General features: G+C 39.8%; 1 protein-coding gene across 3 annotated transcripts in view; it reads right to left on the bottom strand.

Annotated features, from left to right (window-relative positions):
* The window catches only part of CDC40 (cell division cycle 40), a 59,062-nt gene that overhangs the window by 19,007 nt on the left and 17,516 nt on the right, over window positions 1–22,539 (bottom strand). For all 3 annotated transcript variants that reach the window (XM_073337030.1, XM_073337032.1, XM_073337031.1), the window contains 7 exons: window positions 22,425–22,511; window positions 18,340–18,469; window positions 11,487–11,570; window positions 9,406–9,545; window positions 8,465–8,561; window positions 5,879–6,018; window positions 1,631–1,705 (listed from right to left, as the gene is read on the bottom strand). In XM_073337030.1, the coding sequence (XP_073193131.1) occupies window positions 1,631–1,705; window positions 5,879–6,018; window positions 8,465–8,561; window positions 9,406–9,545; window positions 11,487–11,570; window positions 18,340–18,469; window positions 22,425–22,511 (753 nt within the window). The remainder of the gene's footprint in view (window positions 1–1,630; window positions 1,706–5,878; window positions 6,019–8,464; window positions 8,562–9,405; window positions 9,546–11,486; window positions 11,571–18,339; window positions 18,470–22,424; window positions 22,512–22,539) is intronic.

Raw genomic sequence — 22,539 nt, 5'->3', positions numbered from 1 at the left:
AGCAATTGGCTGAACTAGAAGTAGAACTGAGTGGACTTGTAGACTCTAAAGTTTTAGATTGTTTTGTTTTTGAGTGCAGTTATGTAACAAAAAAATTCTACATTTGTAAGTTACACTTTTATGATAAAGAGATTGCATTACAGTACTTGTATGAGGTGAACTGAAAAATACTATTTCTTTTATCATTTTACAGTGCAAATACACCTCTATCCTGATATAACGCAGTCCTTGAGAGACAAAAAAAAAAATCTCACTGCGTTATAGGTGAGACTGCATTATATTGAACTTGCTTTGCCCCCACCCCCGGTTCCTTGTTCCCTGACCGCCCCCTCCAGAGACCCCTGTTCCTAATCACCCCCAGGACTCCACCCCCTACCCAACCCCCCGCTCCGTCCCCTGACTGCTCCGACCCCTATCAACACCCCCCGCCCCCTGACAGGCACTCAGCGGCAGCGGCGGGAAGCAGAGCAACACTGCCCCAGCCTGCTCCACTCTGCCATCTCCCAGCTGCGGCGCTCCATTTCCCACCATGGGTGTGTGCAGGGAGGTTGGGGAAAGGACTCCCCCCCCGTACTCACCTGCGGTGGGAAGCGGAGAGCCGCAGCTGGGAGCTGGCGGAGTGGAGCGGGCTGGGGCCGGGCTCTCCACTTCTGCTGCCAGTGAGTGCCGGGGGGATCCCTTCCCCCAAGCCCCCTCACCCGAGCGACATGGCTGGGGCTGAGGCAAGGGAAGCGGAGTGGGCTGCTCCTGGCCCCCCGCTAATACCCATGGCCACTCTGGGACTGCAGGGCCCCCAAAAGTGACCCCCCATAGCTCCTGTCTCCCAGACCTGGGGGAAGGGGCCCCTGACCGCCCCCAAGACCCTCTGCCCCTTATCCAACCCCTCGGCCCCAGCCCGGCATCCTTAACATGCTGCTCAGAGCAGAGTGTCTGAGCTTTACCGTGTTGTATGCAAACCCGGGTTATATCGAGTCACGTTATAGCGGGGTAGAGGTGTATTTGTAATAAAAAATAATATAAGTGAGCACTGTACACTGTATTCTGTGTTGTAAGAGAAATATATATATTTGAAAATGTAGAAAAACATCCAAAAATTTAATAAATTTCCATTGGTATTCTGTTTAACAGTGCAATGAAAAAAAATTAATCGCATGAGTTAACTACAATTAATCGACAGCCCTACTTACAATCTAAACATAAAAACAGATGAGAAATGAGGGAGAAGAATACAAAATACAGTACATGCAGTGTGGGCAGGGCGGTGATAGGCATCTATTTAACACACACACAGGTTGCTGCAGAAACCTTAATTTTTGCACTTCTTGACTTCATTTTAACTGTGATCTTTATATTTCATTAAAATAGTTTCTGCATTACTTATTTTTACATTCAATGCGGGTGATTGACAACTTAACTATTTATTTTTATGCAGAACAAAAACTAATTCAAACCATTTCTGGGAGAAAAACTAGAATGTAGGATGACTATTTGACAATTTTTAGCCTGATACAAATTTAAACAGGGGACTCAAACCCTGGAAAAGTACCTGTTCTAACAGAATTAGACTCACTATTTAAATGCTGTGAATGCTACATTTGTACGAAGTGAAGGTATATCAGAAACAACTCACTTTAATTTTACAGTCCATGGAGCAAGATAGCAATATGTGGCCAGAGAGTGGAAACAACCTGACTGCACTGACACCCTGTAAATAAGAACATAAATGATTAAGGAACAGCAAATTGAGCATGTGGATTTTTTTTCGAGCTCAATTTCCCTCTTTTCTAAAATATTTAGCTCAAATCCTAAAACACCAACCTTATCAGAAAGGTTGAAGAGGAGCCTGTACAATCTCCTGCTCCTTTTAACACAGCAATGTATTTTAATCAATTGCTCCTGCTGAATCACCAGGGGGCAATCCTGAGTCACTGCAATAGTTGTGTGCATGCCCCCTTCCCCTCCCACACGGACACCCACCCACACCATTACCATGGCAGCCCTTGGCAAAGAAATACAAATTGTGGGTTTGGAACGTTAGCTTTGACAAAAGAATAACACAGAGCTCTCCCCCCTGCCAATCTGACCTCTTCATAATACACCCAGTTCTGCACAATCGTGACTACAATCCTCTTTATACTACAATCCTGTGAGCAGTAACTGGGGCCTCTCTAAGCAGCCTCCTGGGGTAACTTCTAACTCAGGCCTCTTGCATGACAACAACTTCAACCACAGAGGCTCTGACCCTGAAAACACTAAAGGCCATTTGTAACTTTACTCAGGTGAATAATCCCAGTGGGCTGCAATTGGATTTTTAAAGAGGTTACTATAAAACCAACAGATACGTATGTTGGAAAAAAAAACAAAAACAAAAAACAAAGACTTTCAGACAGACAATACTTTACATCACTTTATTTTACAGCACCCTGATTTCCGGATGCTGGTTTCATACAGCAAGCTTATTTTATTACAGATACCTAAACAGAGCAAAGACGTTCATAAAAATGCTACATTGCATTTGAAGTTTGAAACATCACTAATACAAGGAAACTAAACCTTGAACTCAGAAATGGGAGAAGTAAAGGAAAAACACTAATTCAGAAAGTTTTCAAGTGTGTTTAAAATGCTATTCCTGATTATTTATACAGCCTCCCAAGCCTACTTATTGCTCAACACACAAAAGAGGCACTAAGCTGACAGATACAGAACCAAATTTTTATAGCAGTTAACTTGTACTGGCAAACTTTTCCCACTAAAATTTGCACATGTAAACAGGTAATTGTTCATGTAGGAACCATTTGCATGTGCAGTTTTCTGATGAGTAAGCAACAGCTGCACTCAGAGTAAACACAATGTATGAGCATCTTTTCTTGAGTATTAGGATTATTCAATGTTAAAAAAGATTTGCAGGGGATTTTAAGAGGTACCATGGAAATCAGTGCATAGAACACAGTGGGGTTAAAAAAACATTTCCTCAAAAAAAAAAAAAAAAGATTAACTACTGAATAGGACTAACAGTGCAGCTTTACAGGGAGCAGTAATGGTGGAAGTGCTAGTGTAGACATAATGCAGGTATTTTTACCTTCCAACTACCTTCACTAAACAGGATTAGCAGACTTGGTCGGTAAGAACTTCTGCAGTTGGTCTATATAAGCTCTCCCACGACTGCTACCATAAATGGAAAGTGCTGGTGCAGGAAAAAACCCACAAGGAATGAAAGTCTTAGCCCCACTGATGTCAAAGGGAGTTCTGGCAGAGAATTCCATGGGGCCACGATTTTCACCCACAATTTCTAAAGTTCAGAATTATGCAAAAAGCCAGACACAACAGCTCCAAAAGAGGCAGAAACTGCCCAAATCATTAAAATGTTAATCTTTACTACCCCCTTGAGATGCCAACATTTCAGTGCTGCCCCTTTCAGCAGAAAGGCACAGGTCATGTGCTTCTCTCTCTTAGGGCCAAAGCCCCAAATATCCCCTGCTGCCACGATATCTAGCTTGCTCTTTCCCTGCCCTCCCCCAAAAGCTTAGTTATGCACTGTCAGTATAAAAAGTTTGGCATATTACATAGTGAAATTGTGGGACCTATGTAGAAAAAGTATCAAAACATACAAGGGCTACTGCTCTACTTGTACCTTCATTTTCACAGATCACTCATTTGCACTGTTCATTTTTCAAATGTAAATGATTCCGCAGCATAATTTCCAACCTGCTGCAACAAAATGCTAGCGATTCTAAGAACACAGCCCCAGAATTCAGGCCAAGCTGGCCACAGAATACACCAGGCCTTAATATTTTCTTCTTATTGCAGCTATGCAACACATTTAACACAATGTCATGTTTAAGCACATTTAACATGGATTAGGATAGTACCTAATGACCATGCGTGAATGAGGAACATATACCGTCTGCTACAGCTGGCTCATCTTACTGGATGAGATTCAAGACAGTGGACAGCAGCCAGTAGATTAAATGTCTAGGGATTAAACATTAGGAGTCTCCAGAGTCTGCCTTGAGTTGAAAGCTCTGGGTAAGGAATGTGCCTTGAATTGTATCACAAACTTAATCCAACTTGGGCTCAGATGCATTATCGGCAAAATCAAATTGCAATGGTGAGGGCCCAACTCTGAAAAATACCTGCCCCGATTCAACAGCTTCTGTCTAGCAACAGCTAACTAAAGGGGCTCCTTCAGAGTGCAGTTGTCCTACTACACATGGCAGAGGCAGCCTCTGAAAACTAAGGGAACGCCTACAGTACAGAACCACATCAACCTAGTTATGTCGATGTACAGCCACCACAGTAATTAAACTGCTTTTGCATGTCCACATTACGCTCCTTGTTGGTGGTGCGCATCCTCACCAGGAGTGCATGGACCAATTTAACTGTCAGTGGAGGGCATTGTGGGATAGCGCCTGAAAGTCGACCTCAGCAACGCAGTTTCTACACTGACACTGTGTCAACCTAACTACATCAACCTAAGCGCTGTGCCTCTCGCGGAGGGGGAGTTAAGTCAGTGCAGCGGGCGAGTTATATTTCAGCATTGACGCTTACAGAGTTAGGTCAATGTAAGCTGCCTTGCCTCGACCTAAGTCTGGCTAAAGTCCAGACATTTTAAGTTTTACCAATGTACAGGTCAGAACATAGTGTGTCACATCCGCAGTCTGGTCTGCCTAAAAAGCAAGCACATCCAGTCTGCATTATCTGAATGGATAATGACTGAATGGTCTTCAAGGCTAGCTCTAGATTAGGCACTACAGCAGTCCAAGCATTTGGTAATAAACACATTTGAACCAGAATAAAAGCTGTATCTAGAAGGGATGGACAGGCGCAATATCCTGGCCTGCTAGAAGCTAAAGAGTTGCTGGCCACTCTCATTTGGGTGCCTGGAGAACAGTCTAGTAAGAACCTGAGATTTCAAGCCACCCTGACGATTGTAAAAAATAAACCAGAATTCAAGGAGCAGTTAAATAGTTCTTTAAAATGTTTCCCCTCCTCCTCCCAGCTTCATCTCAGGTTTATCTGGATTGACCCTAAGCGAGCTGGCTTTCACCCAGGACTCTCTCTCTAAGAGCTACTGGCAAAGTAGGGAAATCCTTCTGTTATTGATATTTAATGTCACTGACTTTGTGCAATCATACATAAAGTCTAAATAACTAGGGGGTTGCACACTTCATAGCTTCTGCAGACTGAGCTTGCTGCACACGCAAGGGGCTCCCTGGATCCCTACCACAAGCTCCCTGGGTGATACCCTCCTTCTCTTTCAGGGACTCCCCACACTTTCCACATCAGTGCTTAGGTCAGTGTAATTTTCGTCACTCAGGGGGTGGCTTATTCACATCCCTGAACGATACAAATTATACTGACATAAGTGGTAGTGTAAACACAGTGTTGGTGAAGGAAGACTTCTGGAGGAGAAATTGTAGTCAACAACTACATTGTGGGAAATCTTGTGATGTTACTGTTAATACCATGAAACTGTTTTTGATAGGGAATTATGTTACAAATTTTCACAATAAGGGCAAAATTTTCATGATCCTCCAGAATTAAACCTAATTTGTTCATGTACCAGTGTATGGGTGAACTCCTAGTCCAACTGAAGCCAGTGGGAGTTTTGCTGTTGACTTCCTGGGGACCAGGATTTCACTACATATGTGCAAAACCTGCAATTGTGCATGGAAACTGGTAAATGAATGAATACACATTTGAGTATGCAAACACCCAATTTGTTTATGCACAATTTTGGAAACTCCAGAAAATTTGTCTTGAATGAGTCTGGGTCCATTGTTTTATAAATAAGGATCTGAAAAGCTACTTAGCCACAAAGACAAACATTTACATTATAAAAAAAGAAAAACCTCATTTTCAAAACAATATTCCCTACCTTTGTATGTCCAGACCATACATGGAGCTGTTTCTTTGGGAGATAGCATTTCTCAGGGGGCACTGTAGAACGGAGATTAACGCCAACATCTTGAGGAACATGAAGATAAGATCTTCCCTGGTAGTCATACATTTCTTTGACTAAAAAACCGAACAAACCAAAAAAACAGAGTACTATGAATTGCAGGGAACCTGTAATTTCAAAGGTTACAGATTTGGGAAGATCCAACCACCACACAAAATTAAGATTAAGAATTAGATATAAGGCAGCAGTCCTGCTCTAAAAAGCAAGCAAAAATTGCTCTTTGGATTTCTACATTTATTGTGTCCCAGCCATTTGATATTAAATGTGCCCAGTACACAAATAAGAAGTCGAGTTTTTCTGATTGCTAATCCTGGAAACTCTGTTTGGGTTCTGAACATTAAGCATTTTTGCCATGGCTTGTTTATCGCCAACAGCAATAAAGCTTCCACAGACCAGACGGAGCTCTCACTTATGGCTCAATCCAACTCTTTTGAAATCAATGAGGTTGTTTCCAATTGTTTCAACAGGAGTTGAAGTCAGTCCCTTACACCTGTGCAATCCTATTGCCTTCAGTGGGGCTCACAGAAGTAACTGATGGCAACTTGGGGGCAATTTATATTTCCAACTAGCCCTGTGAATGGAATATAGTGCATCAACGGATTTGCTAACGAGTCAGATAAAGATCTAATTCCCCCTCACAGAACCGTTGGTCAGCTCGGCTAACGGCAGTAAAGCTAGTCCACCTCAACCCTAAAGCCACCACCACCAACCAGATACGACTGAAAACACAGAGAGCAAATCTAAGAAATAAAATTGTCATATTTAGGCAATGATGTTTCAGAGAGTACCCAGCACTTCAACATTAGCTACAAAGGAGATGAACCTGTGCGATGGAAAGATAAGTGTCTCTTAATTTCTAGATTGTCTCATGGGAGCATTTTTGAAGCAACATTAAGTTTGAGTGACCTTAACTGTCTACTTGCATATTACTGAATATTTTAGGTAATTTAATACAATGGAACGTTAATTTGGAATTTCCATGAAGTTTGTGTTTTGAGAACAATGAAGTGTTCCTTAAGGGAATTATGTCTGACTATTTTAGATCCATTCTACCTTAAACTTCAGGTGAAGTCTTTTTGCATTGGAATAAGTTATCAATAATTTAAGATACACAGTTAGAGAACAGAAGCACTGATGACTTTCTGGTCATAAGCTTATTTTTTCAGAAATCTATAATTTGCAGCTGAAGAATACAGAACAAGCAGTTCTAACATTTATTCCCTGCTGAACCTTTCTCTGGGAAAACAAGAGGGGAAAAAATCACTAGATACAAAATATCAGGTCTATTTGTTCTGTATTCTTCACTTTGTTGAGTGTTACGCTATTGACATACCAGGGTCATGACAAATACAGCAAGTCTTAAATGTAAGTGATACAGCTCTTTCCTTTTCCTATTATATGACTGTGAAAAGAATTTCCAGTTCTGTATTTTCCTGTTGGTAGGAATTAGCACCAATGAAGGAAGATTCCCAGTTTATGAGTTACTCTCTTTAATTTTATTCATAAAGGCCCTATGTATGCAAAACTGTCATTGAAAGGCTTGGGTTTTTCGTCTGCTTAGGGCTTTGGGATGAGGCCCTAATTAATTATTCTTATGTAAAGATGCAAGCTTTCAATGTGCAGCAACTCTACTTGGCTACACAATTATTCACAACATGACAGCAAGAAAATTGGCATCAAATAGACTAAGAACAAAATTTAAATGACTGTCTAATGTTTAATATATAATCTGTTACAGCATGAACTCTAATCCAAAGTATTACTTGCAAATACAAGATCAAAGCATACGACTGAACTTACATCAAATTTGTTAGTGAAGTACTAGATCTGCAATGGGGCAGAGCCCAAAACCCTAAAGATTTCATTTTGTAAAATAATGAATGGCAACTTGAAGGTGACCGCCAGCGTTTTTGAAATCAATATACAAACAGGTGACATTGCCACACTACTCTTAGCAATACAAACTGGCACTAGTTCAAATTTTCCCCCTTACTGAGGTTTTCTTTTTCTGTTAATTTAAAAACATTTCAGTTGAGCTTGGTCATGAATATGGCTGTTCCCTGCAGGACCTCTCTCTCCCCCTGCTCCTAGTTCCTCTATCTTAGGCTTTGTCTATACTAGGGATGCTTCACCAGGACAGAATAGGTCCTGTCATGGATGCAGCTATACCAGCACAACTGCTCTTGGTACAGGTAAAACTGTCTCCCCCCCTACCCGCCATGAAAGTAAAAGGCTATACCTGTAACAATGCAAATTTGCTGGTATATCTGCATCCATACTATGAGCTTCTGTCAGCACAGATACGCTGGTCAGATCTTACAGCTCTTCGAAAGTCTGTAGTGTAGACACAGCCTACAGGAGAATCTAACTCCTTTTACAGTTGTATATGGGAGCTAATGGGATTCACACAGTATAGCTACCAGTATAGCTGACACGAAGTTACACGATATTATCCTTGATTATGAACGTAACAGAAATTAAAGCAGACTAAAATGGCATTACCATGTAAGATAGTCTTCTCCTCTCCAGGTTTATCATCTTCATGTTTGCCTTTCTTCTGCCTCTTTGCTGTTATTTCATCCAACTCTTTCTGCTCTTCCTAGAAAAACAGAATATGGTCTTGACTTTTTTAAAAAGAGTTACCCTGAAGCTGAAGACAAAAAGACAAAACTGAAACATTGTTTATTTACTAGAATTAATGTATTTGTTAAATATGAATATTTGAAATATTTTCAGGATAGGAAAAAAAACAATTAAAAAAGTAAAACTTTAACCAAAGCCAGAACAGCTTAGAAAGGTATACACACTCTAGAAAGAATTTTAAAACAATTAATTCTACTCAGGCTTACAGGCTATAGCAAAGGCTATGTCTACACTACAGCTTATATCAGCATAATTTATGTCACTCAGGGGGGTGAATAAACCACTCCCCTGAGTGATATAAGTTACACTGACATAAGTGCTGTGTCAGTGGGAGAGCTTCCCCAACATAGCTACCTCCTCTCACAGAGATGGTTTTATTATACGGACAGGAGTGCTCTCTCCCATTGGCATAGAGCATCTTCACCAGACGTGCCACTGTAGCACTGTATGTGTGGACAAGCCCTAAGTGTCAATGACTGAAAGGAGGCAAGCCTTGTCTTTTTTCCTACTAAAGAGTATTTCTTGACTATTCTTTTCACCTAGCTGCTTCTGTTATCATACAGCAGCTATCCTCAGGCCAACAAAGTAAGACACAAAATCTCTTCTAAAGCTACTGTCCAAATTTTCAAACATACAGCACTTAAAGCACTACCTTCAAATGTATCATTGCCACAGTACATTTGGTCTCCACTGGCCTATACTGGTGAAGTCACAAGATTTCTTCCATACCTTGGTCTCTGCCATGGTATGCCACTTTGTTGCTAACGATTCTTACCCAATACACTTTTAAAAACGCTTACTTCTGAGGGTTTGGCTACTTCTTTCTCATCCACATATTTTGCCCATGGTCCCAGGAAGCCATCAATATTAGATGCATCATTCTCTTTGAATTTCTTCCTTTTTTCTATTTTCTTTTGTCCTGTTTCAAATACTGTTAAACCTACAGGAAGAAACACAACACTATACACACTGACGTTTATGCAACTTTTAACTTCAAGAACACAAGTCACTGTATTTTCAGTATAGAAACACCAAGTGATAACAGAAGGGAAGAGGTCTTCTGGATCACAATGTTGCCTTACTTATCTACTTATGAATGTAGCTAATTTAATCCAAAGTAACGAGAAGATGGGTAGGCTGTAAGATTCTAGGTATGATGGATGGCTGTTACAAGTTACTTAATCATGCAGGAGTCAAAATACATGTGAAGTCCACAAAAATATATTTATCATTACTCTTTTGTAATGTCATATGAACACAGTGACTAGGCATTTTTATTGTTTCATGCTTTGTACTCTGTAAAGTTTGGAAAACAATTGAGTCCAGACATCTTGACTTTCCTGAAAACTAAGCTTCCCTATTCCACCACCAGATTTTTTTTCAAGATCAGTCGCTAGAGAAATAATTAGAATCCCCAATCATCTGCCCACCCTCCCTTCATCCCAAGCATCTTTCAAGTCTCACACAAGAGCTGCACACATGCACTAACCTACCACGAGTGCTATGCTCTTTACATTTACAAAGTAAAGTTTGTGTTTTCAGAATTTCAACATTGCAATATACAAACATTAAGAAAAATATTGAGGGAAATCCAAGTGACAGTGAGTTTTAGACATTAAAGTTTAGATTATGCATTAAGTTGTATAAAACCCTTCATATCATGATATATATTAGTGATTTTTAAAATAATGTATACACTCAGAAATCGTAAACATTTACTGCATATGAATCAGAAAGTGATACTGCCTATAAAAAGGGAAAGAGCCAGCATAATGTCAAAGCAAACAAACAGTACACCTTATAAATAAAATTAGAGTTTTTAAAAAACTTTAAATTAACTACAGATGTTATTAGTAACAGGTTAAGTTTAATTTTAAAACAACTTTCGTCTTGACTGCCTCTCTCCCCAATGGAATTGTTATGTGAAAGGAACTCTAATATCCTCAACTTCAATTTTAAAGGAGAAAATGAAGTTAACACCTTTTAAAAACATTTGAAAATAACATACTGAACAAGCTACAGCAGTATGTATTAATTAAACATAGGAACAAATTTCAGGCTATATGGGGGAAGATGTTACTACTTGTGAGAAGGTGTTTACATGAGCATAATTTCAAATGTAAAGAAACCACTTTACTAGAACTAAAAACATTTAATATGTTACATCAAAGTAGTAATTACAGGCCCTTCTGCCTCCGGTCGAAAATCCTGCCACTGGGCTACCTTTCAGTAGTTTTTCTTTTTGGGGGTCAGGGGAGAACAGCTCCATTTTGCTAACTATTGATAACTCAAAGTTGCGAACAGAAGTGTTAAGGTAAATTGGTGTATACGTCATTTATCTGCTAACCCCATAACACTGAATACTATGATACAGCTGATTAACCTACTTAAAGAAGCTATTGCAATGCAGGGAAAATACAATTTTAGCTCAGAGCATGATGGAATAAGGATGACACCACAGCTCAATTGAACTCCAAAAATACACACCTCTGAAGTCTATTTGTATATGAAAAAATGTTCTATTCTAATGTGAAATCATAATCTGAAATCTGATGTTAGAAAAAATCAGACGACTATTAAAAAAGATTCACATTCTAGGAAAAAACAAAAAACAAAAACAATGAGAAACACCCCCTGCCCCCCAAACTATTCTTAACCTGACCATGGAAGGGAAACTACCGTTCATTATTGAGTTTAAAAAAAAAAAGAAAAAATTTCATCCTAGACTTCTGGTCTAAGGAGCATCTCTCTTGACACATCACAAACCTTTGTTAATATTTCCTAGCATTTCATGATAGCCTGTTTTCTATAAAACTGAAACACAACAGAACAGATTGCCATTAAAACCAAATGGTTTTATATCCAATTTGACATTACCTACCTTGATTCTTTTCAGCTTCTTCTACAGAACCAATGTATTTAGTAGCAACGTCCTGAGTATCTAGAGAGGGATCTAATGCATAACCTATAATAAAAGCAAAAATACCAGTTGTTAGCTGAAATTTTTGTTCTGCATATGTTCTCAGTGATTGATTCTCCTCTTGGTTCTCAGTTCTCTTTGCCCCAATTTATCTTCCTCAAAGCCCTATATTTAAGATATCTTCCTAAGCCAAGAGGGACTGGATAAGATATGCTCTGAAGTCCATCAACTTTTCTCCCAGCCTAGCTATTGGATTTACTGCAGAGCATTGCCTGGTGCTTGCTTCCCACTAGAGTCTGAGCGTGCTGCTTCCAGAGCGCTCAAACCTCTTATAAGTTGAAGTAAGTTATTGCTTGGTCAAGTTATTGAAATCGGCCATATGCTAAAGTACTGAGTGCTACCCTCAGGAACAGCCCTTAAACTGAACTGTTACAGCAGCAAATTAATTTCTAAATTTGTACCATTCTTTACTGATACAGAACGCACATTCTAAGAAATGCAACATGACAGCACATATTGCATTAAATAACTGGGACTGTGGTGCGAAGAACACAAGTAGATGGCACAACCTTTAATGTTATAGTAAAGATAAATAATTAAATTAGTTTCTATGGAACAGGTGCACAGAATATTTACTATCACTAATGCCATTTTTTCTGAGAAAGTGCACCCTTGTGGACATATAATTAATTTTAATTAAATATTTGAATGGGACAGTGTCCTTTGAAGACTCACATAAGACCTCAGAATTCAGATAATTAAATCAAGAAATTGAAGGTGACCAACAAAATCCGCAGATAAATGCTAGCGCAAACACCACTACACCGCACTACCACAGGACTTGACATTTTGTGGATCCACACAGAGAGAACCATGACACTAGAGTCTCTCCATGGATATCCCTGCACCAGCACAATTATTTCCCCCTTCTCTTAGGGAAAGTGCACTGGATCAGCAACACTCCCAGTCTGCCTTTTTTTTTCAATACTGAAAGAGTCAATTGTTCTTGAAATGTCTAGAGGAGTTGGCAGAAGAGCAGAGCAAAGCAGCGGATCTGCCTTTGGAATCAGGATTTGTGCTTTGGTGCTTTAACTCTGATCTGACCCTACAGAGCACTCTATACCTCCAGGTGGTCCACATGCATATTATAGGAAAGTGAAATATAAATAAACCCATTCGTGATAAAATATGAAGCTCCATCATGCCTGTGTAGTAATTTAGTAAAAATTATTCCAAGTTGTTATACAGATTATCTAAATGTTATAGTATCATGTGTTCAACACAATCAAGCTGAACAGACATTGCCAATTAGATTTACAGGCAACTGCCTGCTGTTACTGAGCCAGTCATCTAATGGGTTCCTCTAAGCTATAAGGTTTCTGTTATTAAAGCAGAGATTCTACTTTGGATAGATGTCAAAATCAATGCAGTGGTTTATTTGTCCTCGAGCTGTGTTTACACCATCTCTGGGACTCATTTGCTCAGTAGTGGGAAGGAGGGACAGCAAGCCACTGAAAAGAGCAACTGAGACAAATTCAGGCTTCAGCGGGAGCCATGCCTACTTACAAGCAAGGTTGACCTTGGTTCAGTATCTTTTCTTATAGAAAAGCTTTTCTACTTTACCATGGGAAGTCTGACAGACTTCCAAATGCAGCTTCAACGGAAAGCATCCTTTTCTCCTACTGAGTTAGCGTGCTAGGCATTTACATGACCTGCCCTAACACTCATCTTTCCTTCAGTTGCCATTAAAACTAGAGACATCAAGATTTTATGTTGACATTGATTGGAAAGGCACAATTCCACTCCACCTTATATCTGAAAAAAGTTGGGGGTAAATAAGCACAAACAAGCCTAATGCACGTAACAGAACAATTACAGGTAAATAAATCTCTTTAAAGATGCACTCATAGAAGATTACATCACTCTTGTAGAATGAAACTCCAAGGATCTGTATACTGAAATTTTAAACAACCCCAGCGGAATTGGCAATTGACAGCCCAGACAAAGTGACCTGTACTTTGACAGTGACACTTGAATGCAAGGATAATATACTTCCAATAAATGTTATGTGCACACACTGATAGAAACACTTACTTTCTCATACTCTTGGGCCCTGTAAAAATTACTAGCCAAATCTTACTCCTGTTTGGTGCTGGATCTGAGCAACAGTACTTAGTGAACATATGTAGTCTTGCTTGTCCTTTAGACTTTACATACACAACACTTTCTGAAAAACAGGCCCCTTTCAGGCACCTCAAGTTGGCCACCCAAAAATCTGAGGCCTCCAAGATCATAGAATCATGGAATATCAGGGTTGGAAGGGACCCCAGAAGGTCATCTAGTCCAACCCCCTGCTCGAAGCAGGACCAATTCCCAGTTAAATCATCCCAGCCAGGGCTTTGTCAAGCCTGACCTTAAAAACCTCTAAGGAAGGAGATTCTACCACCTCCCTAGGTAATGCATTCCAGTGTTTCACCACCCTCTTAGTGAAAAAGTTTTTCCTAATATCCAATCTAAACCTCCCCCACTGCAACTTGAGACCATTACTCCTCGTTCTGTCATCTGCTACCATTGAGAACAGTCTAGAGCCATCCTCTTTGGAACCCCCTTTCAGGTAGTTGAAAGCAGCTATCAAATCCCCCCTCATTCTTCTCTTCTGCAGGCTAAACAATCCCAGCTCCCTCAGCCTCTCCTCATAACTCATGTGTTCCAGTCCCCTAATCATTTTTGTTGCCCTTCGCTGGACTCTCTCCAATTTATCCACATCCTTCTTGAAGTGTGGGGCCCAAAACTGGACAGAGTACTCCAGATGAGGCCTCACCAATGTCAAATAGAGGGGAACGATCACGTCCCTCGATCTGCTCGCTATGCCCCTACTTATACATCCCAAAATGCCATTGGCCTTCTTGGCAACAAGGGCACACTGCTGACTCATATCCAGCTTCTCGTCCACTGTCACCCCTAGGTCCTTTTCTGCAGAACTGCTGCCTAGCCATTCGGTCCCTAGTCTGTAGCTGTGCATTGGGTTCTTCCGTCCTAAGTGCAGGACCCTGCACTTATCCTTATTGAACCTCATCAGATTTCTTTTGGCCCAATCCTCCAATTTGTCTAGGTCCTTCTGTATCCTATCCCTCCCCTCCAGCGTATCTACCACTCCTCCCAGTTTAGTATCATCCGCAAATTTGCTGAGAGTGCAATCCACACCATCCTCCAGATCATTTATGAAGATATTGAACAAAACCGGCCCCAGGACCGACCCTTGGGGCACTCCACTTGATACCGGCTGCCAACTAGACATGGAGCCATTGATCACTACCCGTTGAGCCCGACAATCTAGCCAGCTTTCTACCCACCTTATAGTGCATTCATCCAGCCCATACTTCCTTAACTTGCTGACAAGATCACTAGTCACTTCTGAAAATATAGGCATCAAACTACATTTATGAAAATAAGTGATTCAGATGTCTAACAACTAGCCACTTAGACCTGGTTCTCTGAAGCAACAGAACTTATTTAGTGCCAAAGAGAACAAGAAGCTACTTCAAATAAGTCATATTCATTTTAATATCAAGCTGCCCTGTCTGCAGGTGCTGCCCCCACAGCTCCCATTGGCTGGAAACTGCGACCAATGGGAGCTGCAGGGACAGCACTTGCAGAAGGGGCAGTGCGGAGAGCCCCCTGGCTTCCCTTAAACATAGAAGCTGGAGGGGGGACATTCCACTGCTTCTGGGAGCCGCAGTACGCATGCGTGGAGCAGCTGCTGGCCCTGCTCCTCGGCTAGAGTGTGGGAGCGGGGCAAACCCCAGACCCCACTCCCTTGCAGGAGTTCGAGGGCCAGATTCAATCGCCTGGTGGTCTGGATGTGGCCCGCAGCCCATAGTTTGCCCACCCCTGGTATAAGAAGTATGCCCCTGTCCCTTCCAAGAATGGGAACAGAAAGAATATTGCTGACAGGAAAGTTAAGTACTTATCTTAAGAAAAGTAGACTGAAAATATTCTGAGCCACAAAACTACTTGTTTTGTTTGCCAAGCAATATAGTAAACAGGGTTTTAGCTGACTGCGTATTCAATTTTAAAGAATTACACATAAAACAAGATTGTAATTCTAAGTATAGTAAATAGATTAAATGGAAGGCACAGAAATCCCTCACCAATTCCCTCTGCTTCCTTTTACAAAAGTATTTCACTTACAAGGCCCTCTATCTTACAATATACTTAATTTGCATTTCTAGAGACAAGTCACTGGTTAAACAAATGCCAATTGAATAAAATGGGCCCTAACAGCTGAGGTTGAAGGCCTTTGAAACCTGCAACTTTGAAGCAGGGTTACTTTACTGATTCTTCCAGTATGCTGAAGCAGAATCAGTCAGCAACATTGCTTCCCACCTAGATTTATATAGAGACAACTACACACTTCTGCTCTGCTACTAATCCAATTTACCATGAGAAATTTTTATCTTCCCTTCCCAAAACTGAAAGGCAATTTTTAAAAGATAAAGTTTTCTATGGACGATAGCACGATGAGACTCTGGCAACGTATTTCAAGAATGCTGGTATGTTTTCAGGTAATTCATAACAAACTTGCTAATATGCTGAGAAATCACAATTCTCATTTACTGCTCCTCCTAATTGAACCTTCTAATGCTTCCGTGCTGGTTCTGCTGATTTACCGAGTCTAGCACAGCTTTTTTGCTGCTCCACTTCCGTCATTTCCAGAAGACCTACACCTACGGAACCAACCCCAGAACAGTACAAAGCTCCTATGGACAAGGTTGCCACTATTTTCTGTTACTCCTAAAAATAGGTATGTCTACACTGCAATACAAGACCTGTGGCAAGCTGACTCAGGCTCATGGGGCTCGGGCTGTGGGGCTATAAAACTGCAGTATGTCTAGACATTTGGGCGTGGACTGGAGCCTGGGCTCTGAGTCTCTGCAAGGGGGAAGGGCCTTAGAGCCTGGGGTCCAGCCCAAGCGCAAATGTCTACACTGCAGTTTTATAGCTCCGCAGCCTGAGCCCCATGAGCCTGAGTCAGCTGACATGGGCTCAGACTCGGTGCTGCAGGTGTAGGCATACCGAATCACAGTGTAGACATCCCAATTAGCATCACACTTATAAAATAGTACTAATGGTAGCTAGTGCATATGGAAACAAGCAACAACAAACCAAAGAGGAAACTGAAAAAGAAAATTTGAAGATATACACATTAAATGGTAATTTATGACAGTTGAAAGAATTACTTAAAATTTGATACTTTAGCCTCACGATTTTCTGGGTAAACATGGCTCACACTGACTCTAGTTTTCATAATTTAAACCTTGATGTTCCAATCCTGCAACTGATAGCACACAAGTAGATTGCTGTATGGCCACAGTGCCCCAGTGAAGTCAATGGGGCTCAGCATGTGGGCAGACTGTTGTGCCAAGCAATCAATTGCTGGACCATGGCCTTAATAACAGTTTAATTTAGAAAGAAATCTGCATACACAGATCTTTTAAAACAGCAGTGGACTGAGTATTATATATTATTTAATAATTTGTGTGGAAATTTCAGAACCTGCCTGGTGGATAATTTATGCTCTTCAAACTCTCATACTTCATCAGAAAGAGGCTATGTCTACACTAACACTTATGTCACTCAAGGGTGTGAATACTCCACCCCACTGCGCAACATAACTTACGCCAACATAAGCACTAGTGTGCACAGCGCTACCTCGGTGAGAGAGCTTCTCCCGCCGACAGAGCCGTTCGTTGGGGGTTGATTACGTAGGTTGACGGGAGAGCTCTCTTCCATCAGCATAAAGCAGCTACATGAGAGATCTCACAGCAGCACAGCTGCATCGTTACAGCAGCGCCACTGTAAGCTCTCTAGTGTTGACATCGCCAGAAGCATGTCAAATTAAACTTTATATTTTAAAAACTGATAAGTTTTTAATAACGATAAACAAATGGTAAGTGAAAAAATAAAAGCCTTGTATGCTGAAATGTATAAGAAAACTTGTTAAAATTTCATGTAAACACACAGCACATTCTTTGTACTGAAAAAGCTCAGAAATCCACTTGCTTTTACATACTGTACATTTTCTATTGCACTGTTTCAATCTGAACAGGATTAAAACAAGCTTTATCCTTTTTCACAATGTAGCTATTTGAAAGCTAAAAAAAGGTCTGAGATGAAGTAATTGGTTACTATGGCAATTGCCCATATGGATCCAAATGCATAAGGAGACGAGTGTCTTTAACAAGAGCTCAAAGCTTCTCGCACGCATCCTCTAGGAAGCCATACACCCTCACACCGCTGAGACAGAAAACTTAAAAAAAGGGTGTTGGCACCAACCACCCATCCATGTCCTTCCATTCATTCAAAAGTCATGAACAAAATACTGAAGTGGGGAAGGTGGGTGGGAAGTGTGGATCCATATATGCAACCATCATGAAGAACCAGTTGCTATGGTAAGTAGCCTTTTTAACTTTCAGATATGATTCTAACAAAATATAGCTATGACAGAACCTACCCACAATAGGCTTATAATTTTAGGTCTATTTGTTAAAATGTGAAATTGTAATTTCCATCTTCTACATAACCACAACTAATGGAGGTTTTAATTAAAATGGTTCAGTAGGAGGTCTTGCATTTGATTAATGTTTCAGAGGAATTCCTGAATAACATTTCCAAAATAAATGCCATGATCTATAACTGTGAAGATTCTCATTTAATATTATTTGGTAAGTCTGTTACAGGCCCAGCCACACATGCAACAGTATAAGACAGAGATCAGCCTCAAAGGTTAAATATAAGGAGTTGTAGGTCTTACCATAAGTTGCAAATGTTCTTCTCTGTTGTTCAAACATGAAATCATTGATGTGTGTTGGTTCTGCATATCCAGAAAGCATATTCCTAGGTGCAGCCATCTGCTGAGTCCTAAACGGGTTTTCTGGCCCAAACTGCATCAACAAAATTAGAAGAAAGTATTTAAAGGTTGTACACTATTCTAGAAGGAATTAGTTTCTTGCTAAGTATTTTGTAATCATCTATAATGTTCTATAGGGAACGAACTGTGTGACTTTCAAGAAGGGCAGTATGTAGTGGCTTTAGCTTACTTTCTCTTTATGGCTACTGTAACTGAATATATGTCAGAATAATATTTGTACATTATATTATATACCAATTAGAATAGGAGTTTCTTTATGCATTAAGTAATTTTCACGGTGAAGCTTCTTGCTCACAGCACTGTTGGCAAGGACAATTCAATAAAAAAAAAATTACTCCACACGCAAAACTCCCATTAAATAGGTAAATAAGGCAAACATACAGAAGATAACAGGAAAGGGGGGAAGGGGAAGCTAAAACCACATGGTGTTATCCTTTTTGAAAGTCAAGCCCTAGAGAACTGTTATAGCAATATGGAAATTGCCTTGTAAAATCTTTATCACTTAAAGAAAAAATGTAATAATATTTCAGCAGGATCAGCTGCACAACTACAGAATATAGACAATTCATACACAAACACACACCTGTTTTCTAAAGAAAGTGCAGTACTATACAATTTTATATTTGTATATTGGTTAAATGAAGTATCCACATGCTTCACAGAGAGTTACACAGGAGAGTTTACAGAATTGGATATAGTGTCTAGTTACAGCAGTGATGAGTTGGGCTGGAAGAGCTGAAATGCAAGAGCAGAAGTTTCTTTAGAGCTGCATGGCAGATCTTGATTTGTATATTCTGACCTATCTGAATGGATTTCCATTTAAATCAATGGGCTCTCTCAAAATATGGAGAACAGAATATTTGAGTTGAGCGCCACTGTGTTGGAGCACAAAGGAAGTGAATTTAGCCACCGTCAGAATAAAAATAACTACCAACATTGATAAGCAGTGACACATGAATGTTTACATAATAGTACATGTTTTTGTAATCTCTGAAGATTGCAGCCATTTGAGGACTATGATCACACACTTGAGGAGGTCTGACATTCCATCCAGGAGAAGGCAATGGTACACATAAAGGACAGAAGTGTGCGTATGCACACACACACACACACACACATCTGTGTTGCGTCCAATAAACAAGCCCATTCTGGACTGGGCAAACAGAATGAAACACAGGTAAGGCTCAACTAGATACTTACATATGAGTACAGGTTAAGTATTCCCCATACATGGCAAGACCACCAGTACTGAAATAGTGCAGAGCTGTCTCCCAGAACTGTAACATGTCACGCTCATAGCACATGAATGTTTCGTTCACATGTTATTCACTCCTCCCCAATTCCCAAGGAAAAATAAGAAACTGAATATTTTATCTGTATTTACCAAAGCAATCTCTCACACAATTTTTTAATGTAAAATGGACCACTAAAAGTGATGTTACAGGTTTACTGTTATTCGTCGATTAAACAAGAAACTCTATGGTTGTAACTTTTAAGACACTAAACTATTATATCTTACAGAGGCTGCATATTCTTGCCTCAGAACAGTTGATAAACCCTTTTTAATTCTGCTTCATTTTATCTCTGAGAACACAGACTGTGCTACTTATTAGCCATACATACCAAAATTGGCTCAAACTTTGCAAAAAAACCCCCAAACTTTGCAAAAAAACCCCCAAAAAACAACAACTTCCAGCTCTGAGCAGTTGTGATTTCAAGACTATGACAGCTGCATGTATTAAAGCTAAGTATATTACCTTTTATACATGTTGCTTATTCCCCAAGGTGCTTTCCTGTGCTGAATACGAATCTCAAGATTAAATTGTTTTTAAAATGTAATAATTTGACACATTTTAGACTGCAGATAATAGAATTAACCAAGCCTCCTCCTCTTTGAAGAAAGTTTCCTATTCTCTCCCCTTACGTAAAACCTATTTTTTCTCATTTTTTTCTTATGAATTTCAGAAGGAGAGAGAATCATTTAATCCATTAGATTTTTTTTTTTTGTATACTCAATTCCCAGTCATACACCAATAAAACCTTTTAGTGCAGAATTCAAGTACGGATCAACAGAACCATTTCTGATTCTGTACTTGCTTGCCCATACTAGATCAGGCCATGAATCCAGTTTGTATGTTATATTGTCTCCAGCAATACCCAACAGCTGATGCTTCAATGAAAAGAAAAAACAATCATAAAACTCACCAGCCAATTCCACAATAATTACATATGAAAAAAATTTTTTCCTAACCCGTGGCAATGAGATTTTAAGCACTGAAGCATAAGATTTGATTACCCTTATCTTGAATATTACTAGTCATAAAATTATCCTGTCCTTTGAAGAGAAAGGATGTAGCCATAACATTTTGATCAGATTCAGAGATGTGTTTCACATACGCAGGACCAAATGTACTCAACAGGATTTACACATGCTGAATGCAGCCCAGGATCAGCCCCTTAGGCTTGATCGCCTGTAGCAGTGGTTCCCTCAGGTTGATAATATGCCATGTAAAGAACCGTACTGTGTTCTCAGTTTACTTCCCTATAATGCTCTTAGTCTCAACACGAGACAGGAGTTAACACTGAACGATTATTTTCACTGTGATATTCCATTTTAAATTTCCTGTCTTTCTAAAATTCTTGTTAGAGGCCGATAGCTCCGTTCTGTCTATAATTACAGGAAGGTAAGAGAACTCTGTCTCTCTCCAGTCTCAGGGACTCCACTAGTAGTTCACACCCCCCGCCTTAATTTTCTTTTCTAAGATGATAAAGTAGTAACTTTTCCTGAAGTCACCATGGACCAGGTAGAGAAAATATTTAATTAATAGGTGCAAATGAAGTGCCACACATTAACTGTGACTGCTGTGCTTGCTGACTCCAATCACAAAGCCTTGAACCTGTCCCACTTGAGACCACTTGGGTTTCTTAAATCAAACATCTATGCAAACCAACAGCCATAAGTTGAGACAGTTCTGTTGTCTATTTGGCCCACTTAAAGTGCAGATTGCGAGCTTTTGTTTAAAATAGCATCTAGCTCCCATGGTTGCACAATAAGTTTTCTAAACAAAGCATAACTGATGCAAAATTTATGCAGAGTTGTCTTCCAATCTGCAGACAGCCTCTATTTGTCTAAATGTGTCATTAACTCTTATACTGGATAACACTAAGAAGTTTTCAAATAAGTTATAGATTTATACATAACTTGAAGGCTTAAATCATCTCTTTCAATCCTTCAGACAAATAGATTGTAGGCTACTGAAAAACAGTTAAGATAGAAAAATAGTTCAAGTTGTTTTGAAGAAGGTTAATTTTAGCCCAAGAGTTTTGTACGCTCATACTACATTAATTTAGAAAAAAAATGATTGAAAACACTTGAGTGATCATGACATGACATGAATACGGTTTCTATTGGTAATACTGGGTTTTAGTTTTATACCGAACTATACCCATTTTCTAAAAGCTATAGATCTATAATTCTGGCAACTATCTCTACTGCTTGCTGATTAACATTACGAGTAGACATCAAAAGAACAGAAGACACAGGACACTTCAGGATGTTCAGCCAGGTAATCTCCTGTACTGGCTTCTTAACAGCACAATGCAGCACATTATTTGATTTCCACCTTTCATACCTCATACAATTCTTCTCTTTAAAATAGTTTAAAGTTAGATTACAAGTGTACATGATATCCTCAGGGTACCTGTTTGTGTTATGTGGTGTCTTTCAGAGTTAGCCAAAGTTCTTATCTTTACTTTAAAGTCCAGAAGGTTGAGGCAACCCTGAATCTAGGGAGAACTTGAGGAACTCTGTACATTCATATTTGAAGAGAATAGGCATTGCAATGTCTGAATTTCACATTAGAACAACTTTAACACAACACATTCCTTTTAAGCTACTTACATTCCTCAGTGCAATGCCAATTAATTTGGAAGACTAACATTTCTGGTTTTAATAAAAATGTTCTTACCTCTGGTGCAAACATGGTGTCATAAGTGGGATTGTACTGAACTTCCTTGATAGCAGGATCGAGGTGGACTCCCATCTCTACATCTTCCTGAAACAACGAAAGTGCTATTGAAATG

This window comes from Lepidochelys kempii, chromosome 3 (assembly GCF_965140265.1).
Source record: "Lepidochelys kempii isolate rLepKem1 chromosome 3, rLepKem1.hap2, whole genome shotgun sequence".
Taxonomy (NCBI): Eukaryota; Metazoa; Chordata; order Testudines; family Cheloniidae; genus Lepidochelys; species Lepidochelys kempii.
Note: the sequence above shows the minus strand (reverse complement) of the source record. Positions and strands in the feature narration are given on the sequence as shown.